The sequence below is a fragment of the Sebastes umbrosus genome, chromosome 16 (genome assembly GCF_015220745.1).
Source record: "Sebastes umbrosus isolate fSebUmb1 chromosome 16, fSebUmb1.pri, whole genome shotgun sequence".
NCBI classification, from domain to species: domain Eukaryota; kingdom Metazoa; phylum Chordata; class Actinopteri; order Perciformes; family Sebastidae; genus Sebastes; species Sebastes umbrosus.
In genome coordinates, this window is record NC_051284.1 from 10,752,126 (window position 1) to 10,779,330 (window position 27,205).

The 27,205-nt window shown below is 40.2% G+C and overlaps 1 protein-coding gene across 7 annotated transcripts in view; it reads right to left on the reverse strand.

The window, feature by feature from the left end:
* Positions 1–27,205, reverse strand: part of ralgapa2 (Ral GTPase activating protein catalytic subunit alpha 2) — a 116,432-nt gene that overhangs the window by 59,537 nt on the left and 29,690 nt on the right. For 4 of the 7 annotated variants that reach the window (XM_037796711.1, XM_037796710.1, XM_037796716.1 and 1 more), the window contains exons 4-24: positions 22,925–22,982; positions 20,707–20,750; positions 20,425–20,605; positions 19,557–19,672; positions 18,798–18,936; positions 17,649–17,857; positions 16,691–16,936; positions 16,255–16,437; positions 13,690–13,824; positions 13,396–13,544; positions 13,147–13,258; positions 12,647–12,884; positions 10,612–10,791; positions 7,709–7,855; positions 7,200–7,322; positions 5,407–5,492; positions 5,214–5,304; positions 4,774–4,947; positions 2,673–2,846; positions 844–1,037; positions 453–551 (exon numbers count right to left, since the gene is read on the reverse strand). In XM_037796711.1, coding sequence (XP_037652639.1) covers positions 453–551; positions 844–1,037; positions 2,673–2,846; positions 4,774–4,947; positions 5,214–5,304; positions 5,407–5,492; positions 7,200–7,322; positions 7,709–7,855; positions 10,612–10,791; positions 12,647–12,884; positions 13,147–13,258; positions 13,396–13,544; positions 13,690–13,824; positions 16,255–16,437; positions 16,691–16,936; positions 17,649–17,857; positions 18,798–18,936; positions 19,557–19,672; positions 20,425–20,605; positions 20,707–20,750; positions 22,925–22,982 — 3,078 coding nt within the window. The remainder of the gene's footprint in view (positions 1–452; positions 552–843; positions 1,038–2,672; positions 2,847–4,773; positions 4,948–5,213; positions 5,305–5,406; positions 5,493–7,199; positions 7,323–7,708; positions 7,856–10,611; positions 10,792–12,646; positions 12,885–13,146; positions 13,259–13,395; positions 13,545–13,689; positions 13,825–16,254; positions 16,438–16,690; positions 16,937–17,648; positions 17,858–18,797; positions 18,937–19,556; positions 19,673–20,424; positions 20,606–20,706; positions 20,751–22,924; positions 22,983–27,205) is intronic. The other 3 variants (XM_037796715.1, XM_037796712.1, XM_037796714.1) reach the window with 2 other exon arrangements.

Here is a 27,205-nt window from a genome sequence, read left to right on the forward strand (position 1 = left end):
TTTAATTGTGTGATTAGTCACAGCATCTGTAACTGCTAAAGCTAACCATTCAGTCCTGTTTGTTATTTGTAATGTAATGTAATGTAATCAGATTGCTTCTTGAGCATTAGAGGATTCTCCCAGGGAAACACCTACCACATACTGTTTACAACAGCTGATGTAAACATATTGGTGAACTTGGAACAAGTGAAATAATTATAGTGTCCAATGAAATTGCTTTGGATTATTATCTTTAGGACATAACAGTCTGGATGTTGAGATATTAAAACTTTCTGTAGATGCTGACAGAAATTCTTATTTTATTCTGTATGCTGTTTACCCACTAAACTAGAACACACTTTCTATCCAACCCTCAGTTCCCTGGTTGCTCTCTTGCACATTTTTCATTATATGACATTATTTTGACTGTTGTTTTCTGAATGTTGTCTGCTGTGCGTATGTGTTGTTGATACCCTAAAGAGCCAGGAGGCCAGCATGCGAAGAGGAGGGATGAAGGCCGGCTGGGGAGGAGAAGACTGGTTGTCCACACTGATCCCGAGATTGTCCCGGATCTGTAAGCACATGTTCACTTTTGGTCAATAAACGTAACCATCAGGGATAATCTTTGTGTGAGAAAGTACAGGATCAAGTTTGTATAAAGGCTTCTGTTTTAAAAATGCCATATCCATTTACTTAGATTCACAGCTGTTTAATATGTAAAGAGCACTTACTGTAAATCTACCACTCGTCATTTTATAGTAAGTCATTGCGTATTTACATTTCATGCCAACTATCTCTATGTAAGAGTGGGTATATATTTTTTTTTTCTCATTTGAGATGATGGTTTTTGCCTCTCCACCTTACCTTGGCCAGCTTGTGCCAGAGCTCATAAAGACAGGAGAAGACCTTGGCATGGATTTTTGGACATTGGATGCTGTTGACATCTCCCAGGATACCCAAAATCCTCCTCCACAGGACGAAGGCCGAATCAGCATGCCAACCAGTCAGGGTTCCACCCGCAATTATGCTGACATCATCAGCCAGACACTCACTACTGTCTGCATGGTCAGAGAGAGAGTTTGGGGTGGTTTGGGTTAGAGAATACATTATTTGGTATATTTGTAGCTGCCGGTACCTAATACAAAGTGAATCAAGTTTAATTTCATAGAGGGCATGGGATTCAGTCAACAAATGCAGAACACCTTTTATAAAAGCATTTTAAATTTAGAAACTTGAAAAAGATCCTCAAAGCCATCCTGTCATTGTTTGAGCAGTTGTTCACCAAATCCTTAGTCTCTCTGTGTTTTTTCCCAAATGCATCCGAGCACTGAAACTGATCAAACACTTTTGGGAAACCGGCACAAGTATGGCACATGCATCATCCACATGGAAGCAGGTTGAATTGTGGGAGGACAGTGCCACCTAGTGGGCAGCAGAAGAAAGATGGGGAGTGGAGGGGAGTTGAGGCCGGGAAGAGACACAAAAATGAATAGTGTGTGTAGACGATGATTATTAAAAGAAAGATTTTTCAGCTCTTTGAGCAAAACGCTGTGCACAATTAAATTAGATATAGAAGAATGCACATTTGGTTGCAAGGAGAACCGAAAAAAAAGGAATTGCATGCAGTGCTTGACGTGGGCCGGTACTCACCGGTACGCAGTATCGGTACTTCTACATTTTACTCTTTGGTGCACTGTTACTTTTTCTTACGCACTGGCACTTCTCAAAAGCTGCCGGGACTCTTTTCTGTCCTCTCCTGATCAGATTCTCTAGGAGATTCATTATAGTGCCAGCGTTTTTGCAACGCGCCTAATAAGCTGTATGAACATAAAAACAATGTATAGAGCATCTGGACGCACGGCACAGTATATCTTTTTGAAAAATGATTAGTACGTTGTTCGTCACTACTTTTAAAAAAAACATTTGTGTATAAATATAATTAATGAAACAAAATGTAAAAGTTTTCTATATCTGCTCTTTTGATTTAAAGAATATGATTTTACAGCGCAAACATTTCCAGAAGAGTTAAATGTTCAGATGAAGGCTGTGATATGAGTAAATAATAAAATAAAAAATATTAAACTATAGCAAGTTTTGTCTTTAAGCTTTTTGGGCATTATTTATAATAATAATAATAATGGTCCAAAATCATGTAAAATTGCCTAGTATTAAGTCAAAAACTTTAAAATGTTCTTTGGGGAGGACCCCCAAACCCAGTGTCCCCTACTATCTTTTACTCACTGTATAAATTCCGAATGTAGCCTAATAGAGATTGCTGATATGAGATATATATGATTGCTGAATGTATATTTAAAATGTATTTGGTATATTGTGATTGTGATTATTTCTTGTGAAATGTTATTATTCATTAATATGTAATTTAGCTTTGGCAATAATGTAACCTGAACATTCATGCCAATAAAGCTTATTTGAATTTGAATTTGATTGCTGATACCGGCCGATACACACGCCAACATGTGAATAAGGGGAGTACTGGCACATTATTTTCCACTTCAAGCACTGATTGCATGTATTTAATCGAGTAACTGAACGGGAACAAAACAAACAAACATGGATAAGTGTAATGTAAGCAAAGGAAGTCAAGGTAAGGCGGAAAAATATAGAGCATGGAGAGTCAATGGTAAATGAGGACTCTATGGTCTATATGATGAGTAGCAGCTAGGGAGCAGTACCCAAGTGGTGTGGCATGTGTAAGACAGACTGATGCATGGTGTCGTCCAGGGGGTAGTCCCGCGGGCACTCTGTGTGCACCAGCAGGGCTGGCGAGGAGGGCGGGTTCTGGGGGTAGTGGAAGTGGTTGTGGTAGGACGGGGGTGCAGAGTGGGGAGGGTGGGCACACTCGGGACCTAAAAACGACAAGGGGGAAGGGATAAAATTGGGTTTGAGGAAGGGAACACAGGGACAAAGGAAGAGTGACAACTTCATGATGATCACAATGTAGGACAACACAGACAGAAGTTCACGTGCAGGGGTAGGACGGGCAGAGGGGCAACCACGATCTGTCCATCAATACTGATGGAGGGGGGAAGGAAGGGGTAAACTAAAAGCTGAAGCGTTTAAAGCAGAGGGATCTGGATTATTTTCCTATGAAAATAAAAATAACTGGCACCAACACATATTCAAATTCTGACTAAATCACCGTAGAACACAGGCCACTTTCCCTTCACAAAATGTCACAATGCACAAACACACATACTGTCAGCAGCTTTAAAAGATTAAATGGCTTAGCCAGAGAGGTACTGTAGCAGATAATGACAAGCTGATCAAGTTACCTTACCGGGTCACTGTACCTCGCTTTAACTAATCCATCATGAGTGACTGACACCTCAGCTAGATGAGATACAGCTCAGATGAAACCGCAGAACTGCTGAACTCCTTCAACTCATCTCTGCTTATCAACCGAGCAAGGCTACGAGTTTATCTAGGGTTATTTTGTTTTAATTCACAACAGGGCTAAATTCTAAAGGTCGATGGCTAACCCTGTCTTAAACCGGACTCCTGATCACAACAAGCCCCCCCAAGGAAGTGCGCCGGGCTTTGAAGCAAATTTGACATAGTGGAACGGTGGAATTACAACTTCTGTGTCTGTCACGTGATGCCATTGGGCCATAAAAGACTTTTCCTCATAGACTTACATTGGGAATGAGATGTCTGTAAATCAGCGGATAACCTTTTTTGAGGTAAATCAACTTCCCAGTATGAACACTTGAATAGCCCTTATTTAAATTCTTTAAAGTCCTAAAAGTTGTAAAAAGAACTGATAGCCGATTCCAGAGTTATTTCCCTTCCTCCGTTCATATGAATGAGCCCCTGACTGAAGCTGGAGTGAAGACTGGGAGGCGGGGTTAAAGGAAACGCTACTGCGCCTGCTCTATGGGCCCAACAGATGCGGGATATCGGTGGAAGATCTGGGTAATTTTATACTCGGAAGTCAAGCTTTTCTGCTTCATGCTCCACTGAGCAACTTTCATAGGAATGAACGGGGCCCCGCCTCGAACACTGTATCCAGTTCTCTTTATACATCCGTGATCAGAGCACAATAGAGTGGTGCAGGATTGAGTCCTAAAACACGGAAATGAGTTAGCATTTTAGCACTTCCGGTTCCCTTGATTTAAAGTCGATGTTTTTTTTTAAATGGGTTTTTAGTTAGATGTCTGAAAGAAGGTCTGTGGTTAACACAAGCTTAAGAGATTTTAATGTTTTGATCTACGACATAAAATACGTCAGTAAATATCCCACTCGTGAATTTTGAAGCTTACGTGTCTTAAAAAAGGCGGTTGCTAACAAACGGCTAAATGAGACTACTAAACGTCATCACGCCGACTTGTTCGCCTTTACAGCCTCGTTGTGTATACTCTCGTTCATGTGACCGTGGTGTAGTTCATTTATAGCCCAACATTAGCTTTTTACTTCTGGCAATTCCATTCACACTTCAAAAATCCTAAAAGTGGTGTTCATTTATGGAGATTATCTTACTGAACAAAATGTGTAAGTATCATAAATGTGTGTTTGCCACAGAGCTCATTTTCTGCAATAATCCAAAATCCAATAGAAAAATCCCATAGGCTTTTTGTCGAGGGAACCAGTGCGATAATAACATCCTGGTTGGCCTACAAAAATACGTCATCCCTGCGTGCTGCAGGGATGACGTATCTTCTATAGTCCTATTTTAAACTCAGGGGCAACCTATGTATCCTGAAGGATGCCTGTATTTTTTAAGAGGGTCAAAGTCGGTTTTAGGTGCTCAGATTGAGTTCTTATCAATTCCAATACCTGCTAGAGCCTCATTATGGCTGAGCAGCAGACTCCCCTGGCTCTGTGGGTCAGTAGTCACGTCCATGTGGGCTGACTGTGTGGACTGAGTGTCAGCTTCCTCATCAAAGGCCTGCCAGGTGACCTCAGCTTCATTGAGGTAGCCGTTGGACGTCTCGCTGCTTATACTCTCACCTAGGCAGGGCGGGTGAACGAGGTGGATAAAGGACGTAAAAAGTGTAAGAAGTTAAATACAGAGAAGTATGAGATTGAAGGCGCTGGCTGTGAAAGGAAAACTATTAATCCAAACACAGTGTGAACTTTGTTTGATACTTCAGTGTTTGATTTAACTGATGAATCTTGAATTCAAAAACACGTGGAAGATATACATTAAAACACAGCTACACAGAGATGACAGTAGTTATCATTTTAAAGAAATAATTTGTAATGTAATCTCTAACTTTTCTCTCTGAGCTTGGGTCTTGAGTAGTTTGTGTGTCCCTCAGCATTGCACTCTGTCTCAGGTGGACTGCTACTCCGCCGGATGAGAATCTAGGAATATAGAAACAAACATTAAAGAAGAGATACTTGAATGGTCAAATTCCTATTTCATTACTTTGACATAATACTACAGTAGAAGATGAGTCTTCTCACCACCGGTGGCTCACTGCTCTCTCTCGTCCCTTCAGACGTCCTGCCATCAGAGCCACAGGAAGTAGGGGAGTGCTCTCTCTTCTGGGCTGAAGAGCAACAGGGGATATTTTATGAATAAGCAGAAAAAACTAAATTAAGTTATCTTAAAATGTGTTATCGCTTTACTACTACCTTTATGTGATTGAGTTTAATTGGATAGGCAAAAAATGTTTTCTTTTTTAACATGCGGTCAAGGACAATAGATTAAAATTAGTCTTCAAAGTCAACGCTGGCTCATTTACAATTCTTCTGTTTCTGTTGATCAATGAGCATAGCCCCTATCAAATAAACTAATACAAGATAAATAAAATAAACATGCATTAAATCCATATGAGAATACCCTAAATGCCTGGTTTCCACCATGTCCTCTCTATAGGCATGGACGTCTAGTTGTAGATACATTTAGATAAAGATACATTTTCATTGAATTAACATCTGAAAGTGCCATTTCCTGCAATATGAAGTCTTCAATCGTGACCAATAAAGCTGCTCTTTCACTATAAAGCTCAGTTTATATTGAACTATATATAAAAATATTCGTTTTTCATTGTGGTCTGTACTTTCAGAAGTGAATGACAGATAAAATGTTGTCTCAGAGTGTATAATGCATATATATTTCTTAGTTTGTCAATACAAATTGCAAAGCTACGCAACCAGACAGACATTCAGAACGCAGTAACGTAGTTAACGTATCTCTCTAAGAGACCATTTTTTTTATAAAAGCCGTTCTATTTCTAGTGAAAAGCTTAAAAACGCCGAATTACAGCAGCAGATGTATAAACTTGAATCTCATGGCATTGTCCAGAGTTTATATGAGAAAATGGTTTAGTTCATTAACTACAAGTGAAAACTATGAAAATGGCCAGATATAACTATTTTTGATCCAAACTAGCTCAAATATTTAACAGTAGAAAAGTTCTATGATCAAAAACTGGGGATGCAAAAACACACATTTGCACCCCAAGTCTAATAGTGGCAGTGCAGCTGCTCTGCTTGCTCCAACGCTCAGTAAACATGAATGAAAACTGTCAGACATCCATATTACATGTCTAATTTCATATATAAAAACAGCAGATGTCACATCACAACATATATCTCAAAATACACAATATTAAAATATGTATCCATCAAACTATTCTAGACCCCAGTCTAATACTAATCCACCACTAACTATGGCCTCACATCTCTGATATCTGACCAAATGTCAACAAAAACTCAACATAAAGGCTTAACTAATATCAATGTAGGTTACTGGATTGGATTGCATTAAATTGTAAAGGGTGTAATTAATAAAATGGAAATCCAACTGGCATATGACGTTTTTAACAAGTTAAAGGTAGGGTTGGTAATCTTGAGAAACTAGGAAGAGTACACTAGATTTTAGAAATGATCCAACTGAAAAACCGAGCCCAGTGATGCCAACCCTTCTCCAATGACAGTAGCTCGCAGCATTAGCTCCAAAAGTCCCTTTATCTAGCGAGAAAGTCGCCAAGTTGGCAACACTGACATTTGGGCCGAATTAAATAATTGGAAATCCCAGTCCAGCAACAGCCACAAAAAAACTGATTTTTTTTGTCAGAGCATTTGATTGATTGATTACTGTCGGGACGTAATGAAAACCTTTAACTGATGGCTTGCATGTTAGCTCACCTAAATCTCTTCTAATCCCAATGTGAGGCCAAGGGTGTCATTTCAGTCTAAATCAGAGTTGAAACATGTGGGGAATCAAAAATCAAGTTTGTGTTTGTATATACCTGGTAAAGTGTCAGACAGTTGTTGGGTGATGTCGGAGGTGCTGCTGCTACGTGGCAGGGGGCTATCCCCGCCTCCCAGCTCCTCCTCTCCCCCACATTCTGACAGCTGACACTCCTCCACATCTGACAGACGGGAGAGAAGAAGACACGTAATTAGGCAGAGCCACCGGAACCAAATAGAAACCATCACACAAACCTTCACATGTTATCCTTAGGGATTTGAAGACACAATATAGACGATTAGGACATGCACACATGCAGTAGTGATGCAGACATACTCTTGTTATAGACTGTATTCCTAGATATTGTTTTTTTTTTATTACATTTTTCAATAAGTAAGCACAAGACAGTCTTAAGTTCCTGTTAAAACATAAACCTCTTTGCTCCAGTTACTGACTGTCACAACACAGAAACTGACAGCAAACAACGGATAGTGACGGATGGATGGAAAAGCAGGCGGCGGAGGTCACAAACACACAAACGCATGCAGCTCTCAGAAAACACTTTACCTGAGAGTCTGTGAGAGCAAGCAGAGTTACCAGAAGAGATACCAGGTAAGAAAGAGCTCACAGTGTGGAGCAGCATAGGAACGCTTTTAGCAGCGGGCAAAGCCTCGTATAGATGAACACAGTTGCTGATGGACTGGCTTCGCTTAGCTTCCATCAGGGAAGAAAGAAAGAAAGATGAAGAGGAAGAAGAAGAAAGACAGTGGAAAAAGAAAAGAGGTAAAGGGAAGGTCAATTTGGTGTTCAATGAAATGAATGAGCGATAAATTCCAGAGATAATTACAACAATGGCTCGGAGAAAGAATTACCAGAAGAAATAAAAAGATAAAATCCAAACTCAGACAGAGGTCTGACTTCACTGAAACTATAAATTTAAAACAGTGAGACAACAAGTTTGTTGCATTTAGTGATACAGAGTGTTTGTGTAGGTTGTAGTTTGGACTAAAGCTTGACTGATACTGGATGCTGATATTGATATTTGAGAGTTTTAAAAATAACAATAATAATAATGATTATAATAATAAACTTTAGCACCTTTTAAAATATAGTAACAAAATGCTCTACACAGGGAAAACAAAATGAAAACAAATGAGCAAAACAATTAAATAAAATCTAGCAAATAAAATGACAGAGAATGAAATAGAATCAAATTCCAAAATAAATTGTGTAAACTGTGTATTGCTTCTGTTTCTTAAGCCCTATTCCCATGGGATTAGTATAACCTGGGGACCTTTAGTAATTTGTAATAATTGCGGTGGTCGTCTGTAATCTGCCATGTCTTTAATTTGTCAAGTAAACATTCCATCGCACACAGAGGTAATGTGATAATATTAGTCTGAATCTTGTGATTGGGAGTCATTTTTTTTTCCTGCCTCTTTCCCGGTCAAGAATTATCGAGGCTGTGCTGGCAATTATAAATGAAAATGTTTACAGCATTTTGGGTGCAATATTAATAATATTAAATATAAATATTATATAGTATAAGATGTTACACAGAGCCTTGCTTTTACACCCAGGGAATAATGTCAGAAAATTTGAATATAAAATACAGACTTTGCTTTTCCCGTGCACATAGGCGATGTTTTCGCCTTCAATTAGTCTCCCTTTCGTTAATTTGATTGACAGCTGGTTCATCCAATCACCATCTGACAGGCTCAGGTTAGGTGAGATATGGCCATAATCTTCTATCACGATACAGGTAATTTCATATCTCGATAACAATATGGATCACGATATAGCATTTTTTCTGGTAATTCAATAAATGGTCTGTATGACATAACCACATGTTAAAGCCTATTTTTATACACTCCTGTGTGAATTAAATACTTGACAAATGAAAAGTACTGAGTGAGTATTTTCTTATTTTAAGAACATGAGTGCAAAATGAAGTTTTAAGTGAAATTATAGAGAAAAAATAATAATAAAAAAATATATAGGCCTAGCCTATCGCAGTAGAAACAATATATGATAGACATATATGATAGACATTTTTATACCGTTTTGATGATATATATCGTCATATTGCCCAGCCCTAACACACAGGTATACCTGTTAACCATCCCAGCAACAGCAGAGTGAGAACTGGTTCAACTGGGTCTCTGGCATTGTAGAAGCTTAATGAGCACCGTAATGAATTACCCAGCCTTTTTCCTCCATTATCACGACGAGATCTCTGAGCAATATTAGCTTGTATTTTGCATGCAGCAGTACAGCCAAGTTTTGACAGTTGTTCAGTGCTGAGGCATTGCCATTGTGTCTGGATAGCACTTCAGGCTTAATCTCAGAGAGCAATGAAAGAGGACAGTCCTATTCTCTGCTTTTCAGCACACTTTAATTACGCCTTTCAGTAAGAGAGATACATCGTCTCTGCTGCAGCCCGCTGCTGCTTCCCATTTATGCATATTAATGAGCATTAATTACACTCTTAATGAAACTATCAAAAACTGCCGTGCAATTGATGTGTGGGGCCCTCTCTTGAGGAGTGGGGAGGAGGGCTGTCGGGCCTTTGAAGATCAATGTGGGAGAAATCCAATTAGGCCAAAGAAAGGGAAGGGAATTTGAAGCGGTAGTGTTTAATGTCCATCTTTGCTTGCACGTAGATACAAACAAACAGACTAACAGAAAAGATGCATAAACATGCACATGAGACACATAATAGATGTGTCAGCACACACACACACACACATACCCCTTCTAAAGACTTCATCCTTCAACACAGCAGCACACATACATCTGCTCCCAGCTCAACAAGCTCGTCATTTTAGGACGTCGGTGGTAATTGGGGAGGCGGAAGGCCAGGAAAGTAAAAGGCATCGTCTCCGTCTTTTATCCTCCACATTAAGATTCTGTCTAGACAAAATTAAGACGAGCAAGACAGGCACTGCAGCTAGTTACTTCCAGCTCAACTTATAATTAGCCTGCCACATTCCCATCAGATAAGGGGTGTTTGCTGTGTCTGAATTGAGGTAATGACAATGAGTGTCCAAAGCTGGCCTTTGACATGCCGTCAGAACGGGGATTGTGCGGTGTGCCTGCAATCGAGCTGACATGGAAACATGTTGACATTGGCCGGTGACATGTGAGGGGGAACAATGGGGGCCATCTGCTGGTCTCTTTGTCTTTGGTGCTGGGCCTTTCAACGACACCTGGGCTAGCGTACACACGGACCTGTCTGAAGGCTTTCACACACAGTCAATACGTCTGATAAAACCTGTGGTCTGACGCTGCTCTGCGGAAGCTTATCAGTACTGTGTTGTTGGCCCGCACAAAGCCAGAGGATTAATATAGAATCATACATACAGTACATATGAAGGGCCTTATGAAAACTTTGGATTATATTTGTGCTTGCTTTGATGGTATAGTAATACACAGCTAATACAACGATCACTAATATCACAAGTACTCACCGGAGGCCTTCTGTCGGACGTTGTTGCGGGCTTTCTCTACACCGGGAGCTCCTGACGTAGTGGCGGAGCGAATCCTCATGGGCTCCTGAACTCCTGGCCCGACCTGCTCCCCTTGGTTCCTCCAACTCAGCGAGAAGGAACGCGCCACTGCCGCTGCCTTCTGGGAGTCCTGGATCACACCTGACATGCAGAGAACAACACTTGTTGAGTACTGAGGTGTCACTAAATTACATTTTTTGTTTTTATTAATAATCAGCTTTATAATTGGATTTAGCACCACCGACCTCTACTGGCATACAAGACAGTTTATGATGGATTTCAATACAGATGCTGTAGAATACAATACAGTTATGGTATTTTAAACCTTAAAAAACATGTCCACACCCCACACACTGCTGTAGTGGATTGCATTTATGACTTTGGCGACCACTAGTGGTAGTATCAAAAGAAGACACGCAGAATGCAGGGCACAATGATGGGTGGAAGTTGGGCAGTTAATAGAGTGCTACAGGGATGACATATTTTTGTAGGCCAACCAGGAAGTTAGCATTGCCCTGGGTTCCCTCGACAAAAACCCAATGGGATTTTTCCATTGGGTTTTGGATTATTGCAGAAATAAGCTCTGTGGCAAACACACATTTATGATATTTACATGTTTTGTTCTGAATGATAATCTCCACTAAGGTCTGTCGGAGGTTCAAGGGAGTGGAATATGATTCCAAATCACATCAGCCAACTAAACACCTATAGATCCTTCAGTACCCAATTAAAACAATGGTTGATTAATAAATACATGTCAGCACTAAACGCTCCTTTTGCTGCTTCAATTTATATGTCCTGCTTGTCTGCAGTTTTGCTTTATATGTAGAAATGTCACCGCTGTTTCTAATGCTTTTAACAATTGTGTGTCCTTTTCCAACTTTTAAACTGCATGTCCTGTTTTATGTTTTTGTTCTGATGTATTTTAGGAAGACTTCTGTAACACCTTGGCTGGGGACAAAAGAAGAAAAATAGCCTTTTGGCTAATTCTGGTCATTTTTATACTATGTGTATTTATTAATTTGCACTGTCCCTTCACAAATAAACTAAACCAATCTAAACTAAATGAACACCGCTTCTATGATTTTTGAAGTGTGAATCACCATACGTAAAAAGCTAACGTTAGGCTATAAACAAACAACTCCACGGTCGCAGGAGCGTGAGTATACACAACGAGGCCATAGAGGCAGACGAGTCGGCGTGATGACGTTAGTAGTCGAGATGTTTAGTCTCATTTAGCCACTTGTTAGCAAGCGCCTTTTTTAAGACACGTAAGAACTTCAAAATTCACAAGTGGGGTATTTACTGACTTATTTTAAATCGTAGAACAAAACGTTAATGTCGATTAAGTTTGTGTTAACCACAGACCTTATTTCAGGCAACTAACTGAAAACCCATTCAAAAACCCACTGACTTCCAGACGAGGGAACCGGAAGTGCTAAAATGCTAACTCATTTCTTGGTATTAGGACTCATTCCTGTAGCACTCTATATGGTCACGGGTGTTTTGTGTAACCAACAGTCAAAAACCTAAAAGGTATTCACTGTACAATGACACAAAACAGAGAAAAATCGGCATATCTTCACATCTAAAAAGCTGGAAAAAAAGAATGTTCTGCTTCTTTTTTATGCCAGATTGAATCAATTTGATTATCATATTGTTTCCATCTGAACCACTGCTTATGAACAATATTATATATATATATATATATATATATACATATATATATATGTATATATATATACATATATATATATATATTAGTATTTGTTTTTAGAACATTGGGTCACTGATCAACAGAAATGTCTTTTTCATGTCAAAGTGACAGACACTGACACAACCGAACCATCATTAAGTCACATGTCGGAAAAGAATGAAGCTCAACTGTAAAGTAACCAGTATTATCTTCCTAAAAGTCAATTTCAAACCTTTTTTTTCTCTACTCAAATTCTAGCCATCCCTATTCCCAGTTTTTTCCCCCATTTCTCCCCCTCACCGCGTCCTCTCTGCTTCTTCTCCTTCTGTTCGCTGAGTTTGTCCAGAGGCAGGTTGGCCATGTCCAGGCCATAAACGGAGCGTGCCAGCACAGCCGTCAGCGAGTCCATGATGCTGGCCCACTCTGTCACCAGCTCCTCCCAGCAGGTAAGAGAGGACAGCACTGCCAGCAGCTCGTCCCATAGCTCCCGGGAGATAAATACGCACAGGTTGGCTCGCACCCACGCCACAATGATGGTCTGAATGTGAGACGAGGGGAGATGAATTAGCATTGACAGACAGGGTTGCGAATCTGAATTTCCAGCCCCTGATAAGATGTGACAGCTGAATGCTCATACTGATGCATCTAATTTGGTAAAGTGTCTCTTTGGCTTTTTGTCAACAACCAAAACATCCAAGACACCCAAACCCAGTACATATAGGTTCCTGAGCAACAAATCATGGTGGTTACTCAAAAAGGAAAATGCAGAGAATTATGTAAATTCAAAGTTCTGTAATTACCCTAAAAAGTATGGATGCTAAACTTTCCGCAAAGCTGTCTTTTCTTTGGTTTTCCTGTGGCCTCTTCATCACTGCCTCTGTGATCCTCAGCAGTACCTGCAGCATCTGCTCCCTGCAGAAACACAGACAGTAAATCAGAACAGTGTCAACCAAAAAAAAAGTCGCCATGATAAAAGAATCATCAAATAAAAACTAGATGACTTTCAAGAGTCACGATGGAATAACTGTGTATCTGAATATTTCACTGACCATGTCTGTGTATTCATGGTGTGCTCCATGATCATGTGCCGGTAGATGCTGAGAACACCCTTGCACACCTCGACCTGGTTATCCAGGAGTTTAGCTACATCCTGGCATGGCTCCAGCAGGAAAACATTGGATGAGTTGGTCAGGAACACCTTTAGGGTGCATGAAGACACAGAAAAGTTCAGCAAACAGCAAGACAAAAAGTTAAGTAAGACAAAGTCCATACAGTTATTTCTGATTCTAATCACCAGGTGCTGTGATGTCAGGATTAAAAACACACTGAACATAGAGACAGACCTGTAGTGTGGGCTGGATACCAGCCTTGACATCCCTGTTCTGCCCCTCGGTGAGAAAGCCCCGATTGATGGCGCTGCTGAACGAGTAAGTCCTCCCCCAGCTGGACGTCCGTCTGTGGCCGTGACTCTCTACCGCCTGTGAGAAGAAAAGGCAGGCCAGTCAATTGGTCAGTAGACATCAGCTAAGATATTATGACAGATATAGAACGGAGCTTGAATGTTTGGTAAGGATAAACATCTTATGCTCATAACTTGTTTATCTACGCTGTTTTGAGACCCTCATAATGTGGGTGTTGTACCTTTTGACACTATGTATAGGCAGGTGTGGGTAGTAACTTGTTACAAGTAATGCAAATGACTAAAAGAAAGTAAGTTTTTTTGAGGAATGGTAAGTTTTCACATTCACTGTACTTTTACTTTTTACTAGTAATCTACTCTAAACTTTGCTAAATTTCTTACCAGTCTTACTAACTATCTACTATGCCATTTGCTCCATTATTGACCGTCATACAAGCTGTGTGCGCACAGTTAAGCAGGAGAGCCCGGTACAACACCGGTACAAAGAGACAATGCGCTTGTGCCAGATATTAAAGCTGCAGTTGGTAACTTTGAGCAAATATTATACAGTTATTTCTATAAAATGGTCACTACATCCTGACAGTAGTATATGAGAGACAGATAATCTGTGAAAAAAAACATGTTCCTCTGTGTCCTCCTAGTACTCCTAATGGCATTAGCAAGATTTCAGTGTGCCAGAAGAAAACAACAAATCAGAGCCGAGCTGTCCCTGGGCAGCTGTCAATCACTGCTTGTGAAATTCGGGAACTCCGATTCAAACTGTGAAACTAGGCAGCGCTGATCAAATATGAATCAAGATTCTGTTACTGTAATGCCTATTTCTCAACTCGAATGTTTTCAGAAACATCTTGTAGTGTACTGTTTAGCTGTAAAATGAGAAAGTTTGCTCTGGCTGGTGGGCAGGGCTTGGTTTTGGCTCGACTGTTTTCAACATGGCGGGCCGGGTCACAACGTTTCTCATTTTACAGCAGACTGCTCGGCTCTGATTGGATGTTTTCCTTCGGGTGTGGTGAAATCTTATAAATTGCCATTAGGAGCACAGGAAGACATAGAGGAACAAGATTTTTTTTCACAGATTATCTGTCTCATGCATTTCTTTTTAAATCATCTTTTTATCAAAGTTACCATCTGCAGCTTTAATGAGCTGGGCAATGCAACAATTGAGAAAATCAGGCAAATACCTTTTTTCAATTTAAGGTTTGTTAGTTCTACTAATGTAACTCAAATCCAGTAACTGCACACTATGCTACTGGTGGCCGTTGGAAAGCAGCCTGCATCGCTCTTTCACAAGCCGGCAGTTATACTTTCATTTTCCATTAATGGCGTATTAAAAGCATATTTAGTCTGTGCAGAAAAAATGTAGGCTACACACTGTATAAACATCTAAGTCAGATGATCACTGGATGGATTCTGATATATCAACAGAATCCTCTCGTTGCGCAGAAGTTAGCTTTCTTTTGATGAAAATAGCCTATTTCTTTCCTATAGTCGCATCAGGCGTTTATCGACACCTGATGGTCGCCGGCTACCAGTTGCTATTTATTCAGGAAACAATTTTTGAGAAGCATAGGGAGAAAGCAAATATGGGTGGATAAAATAGTCCTGTTGGACACAGGTCTCCCTCTATATATAGGCTTACCCTACTCCAGTCAACAATGGGCTGCTCCTGTGTTATTGCCACAATAGTTCTTTACGTTGTAAATATTATGTTCATTGATGCTTTAGGGATAAATCATATTGTATCGGGTTCCTGTGCTATTGGTGAAGGCAATTGCTACATTAGAGAGAGACATGAGACTTGACTCAGACTCTTCTTGACCAAAGACTTGAGACTTGGCTTGGACTTGCATAAAATGACTTGTGAAGATCTCTGGCCCGCTCACTCTAAACCATATTAAAACATAAAGTAACTTGTACTTTCAGTCGTTTATTGACCAAGTACTTTAATACTTTTACTTGAGTAGGTTTGTCAAATGGCATTTTTTTTTACATTTACTTTTATATTATGGGAATAATTGTTCATCTACTTGAGTATAGATTTTCAGTACTCTACCCACCACTGTGTATAGGGGAGTCATGTCATGTTGGTCAAATTGAAGTTACAATCACACACATTTTAATAATCATGTACATTTACAAAAGTAAAACTCAACAACGTACCCATTTTAGTTGAAATAGAAGCACCTAAAATGTGTTGTTTTGCAATCTGTAATAATAAGTTTACTGCTGATGTGCGTGCTGATCAGTTAACCAATCCCATGGCTTACAAGAAACTTCCTATTGTATATGGTATGTACTATGTATTATTTTTAACATCCAAACTACTTTTCTTTATAGGTGCACACATAACAGGTCTTCTTTAAAAAATGTCTAAGCCACACTACCAATCCTTTTGGACCCTTTTACTTACAATACAATCACATAAGTAGTATACATCTATGCTATGCTAAAATGAATATTGATTGTCTGTCTGTATGAGACGTTTTACCTGTACGTTCATGCTGTTAATCTCTGTGCTGAGTGTCTGCTCAGAGCGGTCGTCCACCGCATCTTCCTGGGTAGTCGTCTCAGGCTCTGTCATGAAGCCGGGCTTGTCCTGCAGTATCCACTTCCTGTACACTTTGATCACCTTCCTGGTTGCTGATGCCTCGCAAGACGGCAGCAGGAAGGCCTTAGGAGGGAGAACATTGGCTTTTAATTTAAACTATTACAGTATTATGAATGGCTTTTGAAAAGGTAGCCTGGTAATAGGTTATGTTAACAAACGGCCAGCAGAGGGCAGCATAGCACATCTTATCACTGTGTCACCATCCAGTCTGCATTCTAATCATGACCCAGAATGAAAACTATACAATACTTGCACTGTAATTCATTTTACAACAACATCAAATAAAAAGAAATACTGCTTGGTGACCCCACTGTACCTGGTGGAAGACCTCGTTGACAAAATTCACATTGTCTCTGGTGGACAGCAGGATGGCATGCACCATGTCGTAGACATAGCGGTGCTCCTCCTCAATGCTACACAAACTGGAATCGCTGTGCCGTCGATCTGACAGCGTGCTGCTGTTGGAGTGGCTCTTCTCAGGCTCCCCCGCTGGCCCGTTCGTATCCCCATCTGATGTCTTATCCTTCTCCTTCTCCTGGCTGCTACTGCCTGCAGTGACAGTCTGGCCACCACAGGGACACGGTGAAAAATGAGAGTCCCTTAGTATGCTGCAGGGCTGCTTCTGCACGGTTAAATAATTAGACGCTAGAGTCTCATTGACTGCAAATTCCTTAGTCGTGTTTTATGGTAATTTTCTGTGGGGAATGAGTTACTGTACTGGTCATTACTGTAAAATGATTCTCACCTCCATGCAATCATAATTCATTTTGCATTTAATTCCCCTCTTTCTCTCCCCATGATTACTGTGACTCGATTTAATGACATGTAAACTGACATGTAAATGCCCCAAAAGTCTTAAACTATAAATCTACACTACTGTTTATAAATCCCACTATATTTTAATAATTATATACATAATGATAAATAATAAATATAAAACATTGAGGGACTTCCATGAGTCTTGTTGGTCATGACTTTTCAGGACTGCAAGGGATTGTGGGCAGTGAAACAGTAGAAGAAATGTAAGCAAGTCAATTCCACAGCTTATGATGTGTACTATAGTATTTAAAAGGGGTTGACATGAGAACATAATACAATCTTACACATTCTCTAATGACATGTGTGGGTTTTTTTCCCCACAAAAACATAGTCTTTTGTGCACAGGTGTCTTCATACAGCTCAGGGGTTTTGCTGCAACAATACCTTCATAACAGCCTATCGCCTCCATCCTCTGACAGTATGGGAAATCAACAGAATGGTACCGTCACGCTCACCTGGATGAGTTTGGGAATGACCTCGGTGCCGTTCTTGGCGCTCTGCGCCGCAGCAGCACTGCTGACATACTTCTTCTCCAGGAAGAAGGTGACCAGCCAGGTGATGAAGGCCACACGGGGTGCCAGGTACTGGTCCCTGGTGCAGAAGGTGCTCTCGTTGTTCCGCGTCACTGGCACATACAAGGGTTTTGGTCTGTGGTGGGGGAGGTCTAATGGAGCAATATAGTGGGAGGAAGAGTGAACGGTGGTGACAGAGGGAGGGTAAAAAAATAAATAAAAGGACAATAGGAGAAGAGAGAGAGAAAGAGAGAGAGATTAAAACTCCAGATGGCTGGCTGTGAAGGTTTTTTGCAGTTTTCCAGCTGAATCAAAATTTGTTCAATCAATCATAAAGCCTCGGGAACAGAACATGCAGAGTGGTATTTATCATATTAATATAATGATATTAATATAATAAATGGTATACCTCTGGAACTGAACAAGCCGCATGTTATTTATTATATTAATATCATCATATTGCTCATTTGTTATACCTTTCTGTTTTAGAATCTGCTGTTTTGGAGTCCCGCATCACAACAGCACACATCATACGTCATTCTCCCTTCTTTTTTTTTGTGTAGTTTATTTAAATGGTTACTGCACACTGAAAACCCACAATTTAATTACTAACTGAAAAGCCTCCCCTCAGTACTTGAATTCAATGAGCAGAGGGTATACCATAAATTAAAATTATAGGGTTAGCAAAGTAACTAGAGGTTTAAATCAAGGTCAAAAATCAAAATGGTAACTAAGTTTCCATGTGCTACATGTACAGGTCGTCGTACCTCCTCTGCTAATTTTCAATGAACATGTCATTTTCCTTCTGTGTGACCTAAAGGGCTATAGTGCTATAGTGCTTGACGACATCAAGAGAGCCTGCAGTATGAATAGTATCATATATGGAGAATACAAGTATGCTAGATTTCTGAATAAAATGTAACATATAGTAAGCATGCATTACAAACTGTGACTGAGATGAAACTGAGATGTTACTGCCCAAATAGCAGCTCTTGAGTTTAAGTAGTGTGCACTTTTGCAGTAATAGAGGCTTCAGCACAAAGGAAAATATAATATAATATAGGAGTATATATATATAGTATGTCATCTTACCTAATAAAGGCTTGTAGAGGTTTGTAAGCTTGGTGAAGGAGGGGAATAGATGTGGAAGGTAGTACTTCTTGAACAGGCTGAAGAGAAACCTGAAGCCCGTGTCCTGGTTCTCTTTGTTCCTCCATTCTAAACTGGATGCCTGGCAGACGGAGCACAAAGGCAGACAAGGTCAGGCTACAGGGAGAGGAGATGTTTCCAGCATCACTCAGAAAAAGCAACAGCGTATTGTTTGCCACACAATACTTTGAAGGTTCCTCTAACAAACAAGGAAAACAGGTTTGGACTAGGCACACATAAGATTAACAGGTTAAAACTTTACACACATAACAACTGATATCGTATTTAGTTTTTCACCTTACTGTTGTACAAGACAGGGATTACAAACTACCTTAAACAGGTAGTACTGTTTGGAGAGTAATTTAAACTGTTAAAAAGGATGGATAAAAGAATTTAGCAAATTGTGCCAGCTGCCAATAAAGCCTTTAAAAAGTAATGCAAATAAAAAAAATTACAAAAAAAGATAAATCAGGGTGAATATGCATCGATTCGTGACCACTGATCAGTTAGAATCATGACCAACAAACATTTGTCCCTCCGTCTTACATGCAACAACCCTTCACTACATTATCACCCGTGCCACTGCAGTCACTCCAGACTGACAACGGATTCAGCTCAAACGTGATCTCTAAGTGATGATAACCATTTTGTAGCCAATAATCTGGATAAAAAAAATATTTTCCTAGCATTATTAGTTATTACCTGGATGACCATGTACTTGAGCAGGGTTTCGAGGATGTAACAGGTCTGGTCATCTGCAACCTTTTCTCCTACCACGGCTGGAACCAGCGGGGTAATCTCCTCAGGCACCACCTTGGCTGCTCAGATCAACGGATACAAAAGTTAAGTGTAGGAAAGCGAGAGTTCCCCACTAAAAATGGGAACCTACACAATCTGATATCAGTTGAGTATGTTTGAGATTACCTAAAAGGGATAGTTCGGGTGTTTTGAAGTGGGGTTGTATGAGGTACATATCAATAGTATGAGGTACTTATCAATATCAATAGACAAAGCGTATTTTATTCACCTAAAAAAAAATCGATATCAGTTTAAGTGTACGCTATATTTAGAATGTTTTCACTGCTTTATCTTGCTGTCAGACAGCCCTTTCTGACAGGGAACTGAAGCCGTTATTCTATGCTCTCGCCAATGCCACCAGACTCCATTGATTTTTTTTTAAAATTTAACCTCGCAGATCATTGGGGATGCTCGTCTACCGCTGCCTCAAAAATATTCTAAATATAGCGTACACTTAAACTGATATTGATTGTTCTAGGTGAGCCTTTCTTTTAGGTGGCTAAAATCTGCTGTGCTTCCAGCCGCGTCCACAGCAGTACATTGCTTTGCTTCTGTGCTGGTACTCCTGTCTGTTTCTGCAAGTGGGGGATGGCCAATCGTCATCTACTGTAGGTAATACACTGACTATGGATAAGTATCTCATACCACCTCGCTTCAAAACACCCAAACTACCCCTTTCATGACCACCCTCATCACAACACAGGCTCTAATAAATGTCTCAGAATCAATGTCATTACAAATTCATCACACATGTAGAGCCATTCATATTCACCATCAGGGGGGTTGGAGAAGGGGTTGTAAATGATAGTGTCGAGGGTGCAGGGCCCTCTGGTGGAGGGCACAGCGGGGAATCCTGGCACCACACAGGCAAAGATAAGGAACTGCTCCTCAGCACAGTTGTCCCTCAGAGCTTGCAGCCACAGCAGGAAGAGACGGATCCCCTCACAGCGGATCTACACAGGACGAGATTGGGACAAAGAGTAGTGTTGTAGTACATCACGTGGCTGGAAGATGGTGATTTTTCACATCTTGTGGCGATGAAAACAGAACTTACCTTGAATGAATTTCCAGTGTGTAGAAGCTTTTTCAGAATAGAACCTGGAAGAAAGAAAAATCCAAATATTAATCCACAGAAATCTGCTACACGACGAGCATAGACACAACAAACAAAACAAAAGCCGACAGGGAGGGACCCGTTTGTCATCTCCACTGAGGCAAATTGACCTTGATGGCTGGTCCTGACAAACTAGCGGGGAGAGTGGCAAAGCTTCACTTTCCCCTGATGAAAATTAACATCAGTTGGCAGCGACATGCATTCATGAAGGCAATCTGGTTCCGCTGTAATCAAATGAGACATTGCTCTGATTGCTAAATACCTTGGGCGGAAGAGGTCTGTGTGTATGTGTGAGTGTGAGTAAGGGCATGCTTTTGACATTTTGCAGACAAAACTGTTCTTATGAGGTCCCCGTAGACTGTGAAGAGATTTCGGCTAGTTCTTACAGGGATTTTAAAGGAACAGTGTAACATTTTGGGGGATAGAATACAATAGTCAAAAATATGTTTTCATTAGTGTATAATCACCGGAAACTAAGAATCTTTGTGTTTTTGTTAGCTTAGAATGAGCCCTTCATATCTACATAGGGAGCGGGTCCTCTTCATTGAGTCCGCCATGTTGCTCCGCCATGTTTCTACAGTAGCCTAGAACGGACAAACCAAAAACTGGCTCTAGAGAGAGTCTTTCACGTTTTTATGTTACCTGAAGGCCACCGTAGTTCTCCGACACGCTTGTGAAACTGCGGTAATGTGAGCCACAGAGTGTAAAACCGTGGTACCGCCAGCCGCCAGTCTGACTTCCGTTGCTCCTAAAGTAGTGTTATTATGGTAAGGATGGCCTCTGAGCGAGGCGAATGGGGTTACCACGGATCTGCACTTTCCGGCTCACGCTTACCGCAGTCTTGGAAAGGGAGGAGTGAGCGGAGGGATTTTCATTTGGTTGAAATCTGCAACCACACCACAAGATGCCACCAAACCCTACACACTGTACCTTTAACTTTAGGATTAAGGATCAAATATGGATTATATTAGGGAAAAGTTAGGCTACTCAAGAGGTGTGTTTAAGTCTTGATCATGAAGGTTATTAACTGAGCGATTTGACCAGGACATATTTAAGTGGTAGCCATGAAGAAGTCATTTTAAAAGTATAGCAAAGCTGATGTGTTTATGAATGTTTTTGTCTGCTGCTTTCATTGTTCTCCTCTCATCAGGTTCAATCAATAACATTTCTACGTTGGACACAAAAAGGGATCCTTTCAAAAGCTCTGCTCTCGGGCTAAGGACAGAGGGAGTTAGAAGTAAGCAGACAGAGGATGATAAAAGGTGTGAGGATTTTTTCTTCAGCTTCTAATGGTCTGTGTCAAACGTCTGTGACCTTGCAATCCTCAGCGAAAGAGGACAAAACCACTACAAGTCATTAATGGCATTCCTGAGCTTCCCGACCCACCACAAGGAATTTGTCCCAGGGGCACTGAAATGCTTTCAGCAATGCTACTGGATGTAGAAAAAAATGAGAAAGAAAAAGTTCAATTCAATTAAAACTCAGGTATGGCGAGAGGCTATCCAGCCGACGCTGAGCGTTCTTCAAAGCAGAAGTACACATTGAAAGCACCGCATCTTGACCAGTGACACGTGAACTGATGAGCGCCAAAGAATATTCTATGAGAGTTCAAGAAAAAGCCAAGAGGCAGCCTTAAGCCTGGGATGATTTGTTGTGTCCAATGACTGACAAAGTGGTGAATTTGTCTAGGGCATCCAACCCCAGATGAGTCTTGATATTTTGGAATTGCGAGCCTGAGGGGAAGGCCAATCTACAACAGCAATCTAGACCTGGACTGTTTGGCTGCCAACGGCTGACAAACAACAGTTATAATTGGGGTTATCGCTTCTTGCAAGGGGGTTTTCCTTTTTTTTTGTGTGGGACTGAAATCATGGCAGCATAATTCAATTACTTATTTGCATTTCAAATGAAGTGCTCATTTGCATTTCCCATTTACATCCTCTTCTAAGACTAATTATTTTCTCTTCATTATGAAAGGCCTAGGCACGGCTGTGGTGACCATTTTTTTGTCCTGAAGTGTATCTTAGAGGTTACAGAAGCATAAGGAGGGAAGACACATGCATACACAATATATAAACTACCCGTCAGGTGCAACAGAGAGACAAAGCTTAGCATTCAAGGCAGTGCAAAGTATTTCATATGGTGAAAAAATACATACCTATACTGTGAAACTGCCATCGGTTGTAGATTTTCTCAGGCAGATGTTGTAGAATTTTCTGGTGAAAAAAATAGAAAAGGTTATGATTAGGTTTGGTAAGTGATTAGTTATTAGAGTTTATTACATGGCTTTGTCGAATACTCGATTCTGATTGGTCAATTACGGCATTCTATGGTCTGTTATTTCTTTATAGCAGACTGATGCTATGTATAACAGACCGTTGCTATGGATACAGTTCTGATCTCTGACCCTTTTTGAGTCAAATTATTGATTTCTTAATTAAGTAGCCGTGTAATAAGCTTCGCATCAGGGTCCTGCATCGCCCCGTCAGGGTTTATTTCACAACAATGACCGGCTCGCTGTACATTATCCCTTACTTGACACATTTCAGCAATAATGATAGCACGATGGCAAAATTAGGTTCTTTTTCATTCGCCATAAGTAAGTACTGACCAACTCTCGGCTTTATTCTGGAGAATACATTTTCTTTTGGAGCTGAAACGATTAGTGGCCAAAGAAATCATGACAATAGAAAGCACATCAAATACAATACTGCATTTAAATGACTATAACATACAATTAAGTATTGTATTTAAACTTTCTTTGAAAGAGTAAATTTAAAACTGGGGGTAAAGAATGTGATTAAAAAAATGTGAAAAATGTATTTACAGTAGTGTTTAAAATGTAAAACAGATACAGTAAATGTGGCTTGTGTAGCTTTCTTTCATTTAGGGCTGCAACTAACGATTATTTTCATTGTTTATTAAATCTGTTGATTATTTTCTCAATTAATGGGTTAGTTGTTTGGTCTATAAAATGTCAGAAAATGGTGAAAAATGTTGATCAGTGTTTCTCAATGTCTTGTTTTGTCAACAACTGAACGATATTCAGTTTACTGTCATAGAGGAGTAAAGAAACCATAAAATATTCACATTTAAGAAGCTGGAATCAGAGAATTTTTATGTTTTTTTCTTGAATTACTCGAACCGATTAATCATTTTTCGAAATAGTTGGCGATTAATAGTTGACAATGGATTAATCATTGCAGCTTTAGATTAGTCGATCAACAGAAAATGAATTCATTTGGCGCAAAAATAGCAAACATCCACACAGTATGTGATGGTAAATTGAACATCTTTGGGTTTTGGACTGTTGGTCGGACAAAGCTAGACATTTGAAGGATGTCACCTTGGGATCTGGGAACTTGTGATGGACATCTTTTACTATTTTCTGACACGTCATAGACCAAACAATTAATCGTTTAATCAAAAACATAATCGGTAGATTAAGCAATAATGAAAACAACTGTTAGTTTGCCGCTTTATTTTCTTTATTTGATCCTAAAGAGGGAGGAAACAATAACTAACTTTGTTTTGGTAAGTGGCACTGTTTCGCCAGAGCAGTATACACTTAAGGAATGCAGCGTCCTTGCCCTTTCCCTCCACTTGGCCTAGCATGTCTACAGATCCCTGTGACACGGCACAGCACTGAGAAATGTCATCACCTCGCCAACAACCGCTTTACAACTCAATTAGAGCGCCCTAACCTTTCAGCAGCCTATCATTATTCTTGAATGCAGCGACAGGTTAACTGGGTGCCTCTGGAGAGAGGAAAAAAAAAAGGCTGGGGGGACGGCAGATGTGTGTGCGCGTGCACGCCTGGCTAGTTAATAGTCAGCGCACTGTGAGCAACTGATGCCCCCAGTGGATCGCTTCTCATCAAATCCTAATCACTGACCCAATAAGACTTCATGATTGCAATGTAGAGGTCAAGTCTGTCCTTTACTGCTTTACGTATGCAGCTCTGACCCACTCGACCACACAACCGACTCTGGTCGGCATGATAAAAATCTGCCCCGGAGAGTGAGAAACACAGGCAAGACAAGGATACAGAGCGTGACAAAAACTGTGCACAAAAGAGCTACAATGATTAAGTCCTCTCCAGCTACAGATGCAAAGTGCTACGGCAGTGTCTGAGTGAGGAATAAAAAAAGACAAAAAGAAAGATGAGCGGAAATGAAACAAAGCTTCAGAGGGGAGACAAATGAAAACGTCAAGTGACAGCTTTTGTAATCTCAAGGATTTTTTTTTTTTTTTTTTTATCTTTGTTGATATAACAATGTAGATCAAATCATTTAATCAATGAATAACTTTGAGCGAATACAAATCCTTTGGTAGTTTCTGAAAAGGAATTTGTAATTTTGAAATTATATATCTACCAATATTTCATTTTTACGAGGACTGTCAATTGATTAAAAATATTTAATTAACTTTTTTTTTGTGTACCTTAAAGGGAGATTTGTCAAGTATTCAATACTCTTATCAACATGGCGGTGGACAAATATGCTTGCTATATGCACATTTCTGTACATATTTAATATTGGAAATTAATTAACAACACAAAACAATGTTAAATATTGTCCAGAAACCTTCACAGGTACTGCATTTAGCATAAAAGAAATATGCTCAAATCATAACAGGTCAAACTGCAGCCCAACAGGCAACAACAGCTGTCAGTGTGTCAGTGTGCTGACTTGACTATGACTTGCCCCAAACTGCATGTGATCATCATAAAGTGGGCATGTCTGCAAAGGGGAGACTCATGGGTACCCATAGAACCCATTTTCATTCACATATCATGAGGTCAGAGGTCAAGGGACCCCTTTGAAAATGGCCAAAATTTAGTATAAGTTTGGAGCGTTATTTAACTTAAAAAAACGCAAGTTGCGATTTTTAAAAAACAATTTGCATTAATGTGTGATCGTGTTAACTTTGATAGCCCTAATTTTTACATAATAAATTATAAGTTTTCTTGTTTCTATGGTTTATTTAGGAAACCAAATGATCATGTTTTGTAGTTAAATCTTCATATTACCACAATGCAATTGCTCTGAAAGATGGCTGTTTTTTTCTCCCTGTGCTACGCTGCATTATACTGAGAGATCTGTGGTGGTCCAGAAGTCATCTCATGTTTTGAGTGTCTCAGTTTGTCAACAACATCCTTCTTCCCATCGTCATCCTCCATCTTTAACTTTCCCTTTTTGTCCTCTGAGACTAAATCCCTGTCATTATCAGTGACAGCGGAGATGTTGAAAGACATACATCACTTAGAGGGGGGCGCTGGATGTCTATCTGTGCTGTTCAATTTCTCGCTGATCCAGACGTGATGGTATGCGCGTACAGGCGCGTGGCTGCACCTTGCTATTGATCCCGCATGGGATTACTACAGCTTCGTACAGGCCTCCTTCACTCTGTCTCCTTGGGGCAGCAGACACATTATGCTAGGCGGCAACTCAGTGGGGTAGCCTGCTTAAGCCTTTCCCAGTGTGTGTGTGTGTGTGTGTGGGTGTGCAAGCAGACACAATAACACCGTCTTTCTCTCTCCTCACAGAGCACCAGGATCGGAGAGTGGGAATGAGATGGAGAAGCTAGCTCAGAAAGACTCCCCGCGGAGCTGGAATGATGGCGGCAACAATGAGGAATTTACTGGCTGATATGAGGCGAATGGAGAGACCGCCGGACTGAAGGTTGGTGGAGTTACTCTAATCTGCAGCCGTACTCCAGCATAAAGATGGGGGCATTACTGTGGTACAACTACAGCCTTAACACATTTACATGATCCGCACTTAGGTTTCCAGTCGCAGGGCCTGAACATGACATGGAATACACTTCTCCGAGAGGTGGTCTACAAGGGCTTTTTGACAGCAGACACAGACATGCAATACTCTGGAGAAGTGTAATCATTTACATGTTGTTTAGGTTTTTGATAAAACTCAGAGATGATTATACCATCTAAAGTTGGGCTGTCAATCGATTCAAATAGTTATTCGCGATTAATCACACATTTTTTATTTGTTCAAAATGTACCTTAAAGAGAGATTTGTCAAGTATTAAATACTCTTATCAACATCACAGTGGACAAATATGTTATGCAAATGTATTACTGGCTATTACCAACACAAAACAACAACAAATATTGTCCAGAAACCCTCACAGGTACTGCATTTAGCATAAAAGAAATATGCTCAAATCATAACATGGCAAACTGCAGCCCAACAGGCAACAACAGCTGTCAGTGTGTCAGTGTGCTGACTTGACTATGACTTGCCCCAAACTGCATGTGATTATCACATGAGGTCAGAGGCCAAGGAACTCCTTTGAAAATGAGGAGGCTAATTTTAGTTATTATGGTGTTAACATTGACAGCCCTAATCGAAAAGCAATGTAATCCCCTGAGGCACACAAATCCTACTAACCTACAGCAAACCCACTAACACAATAT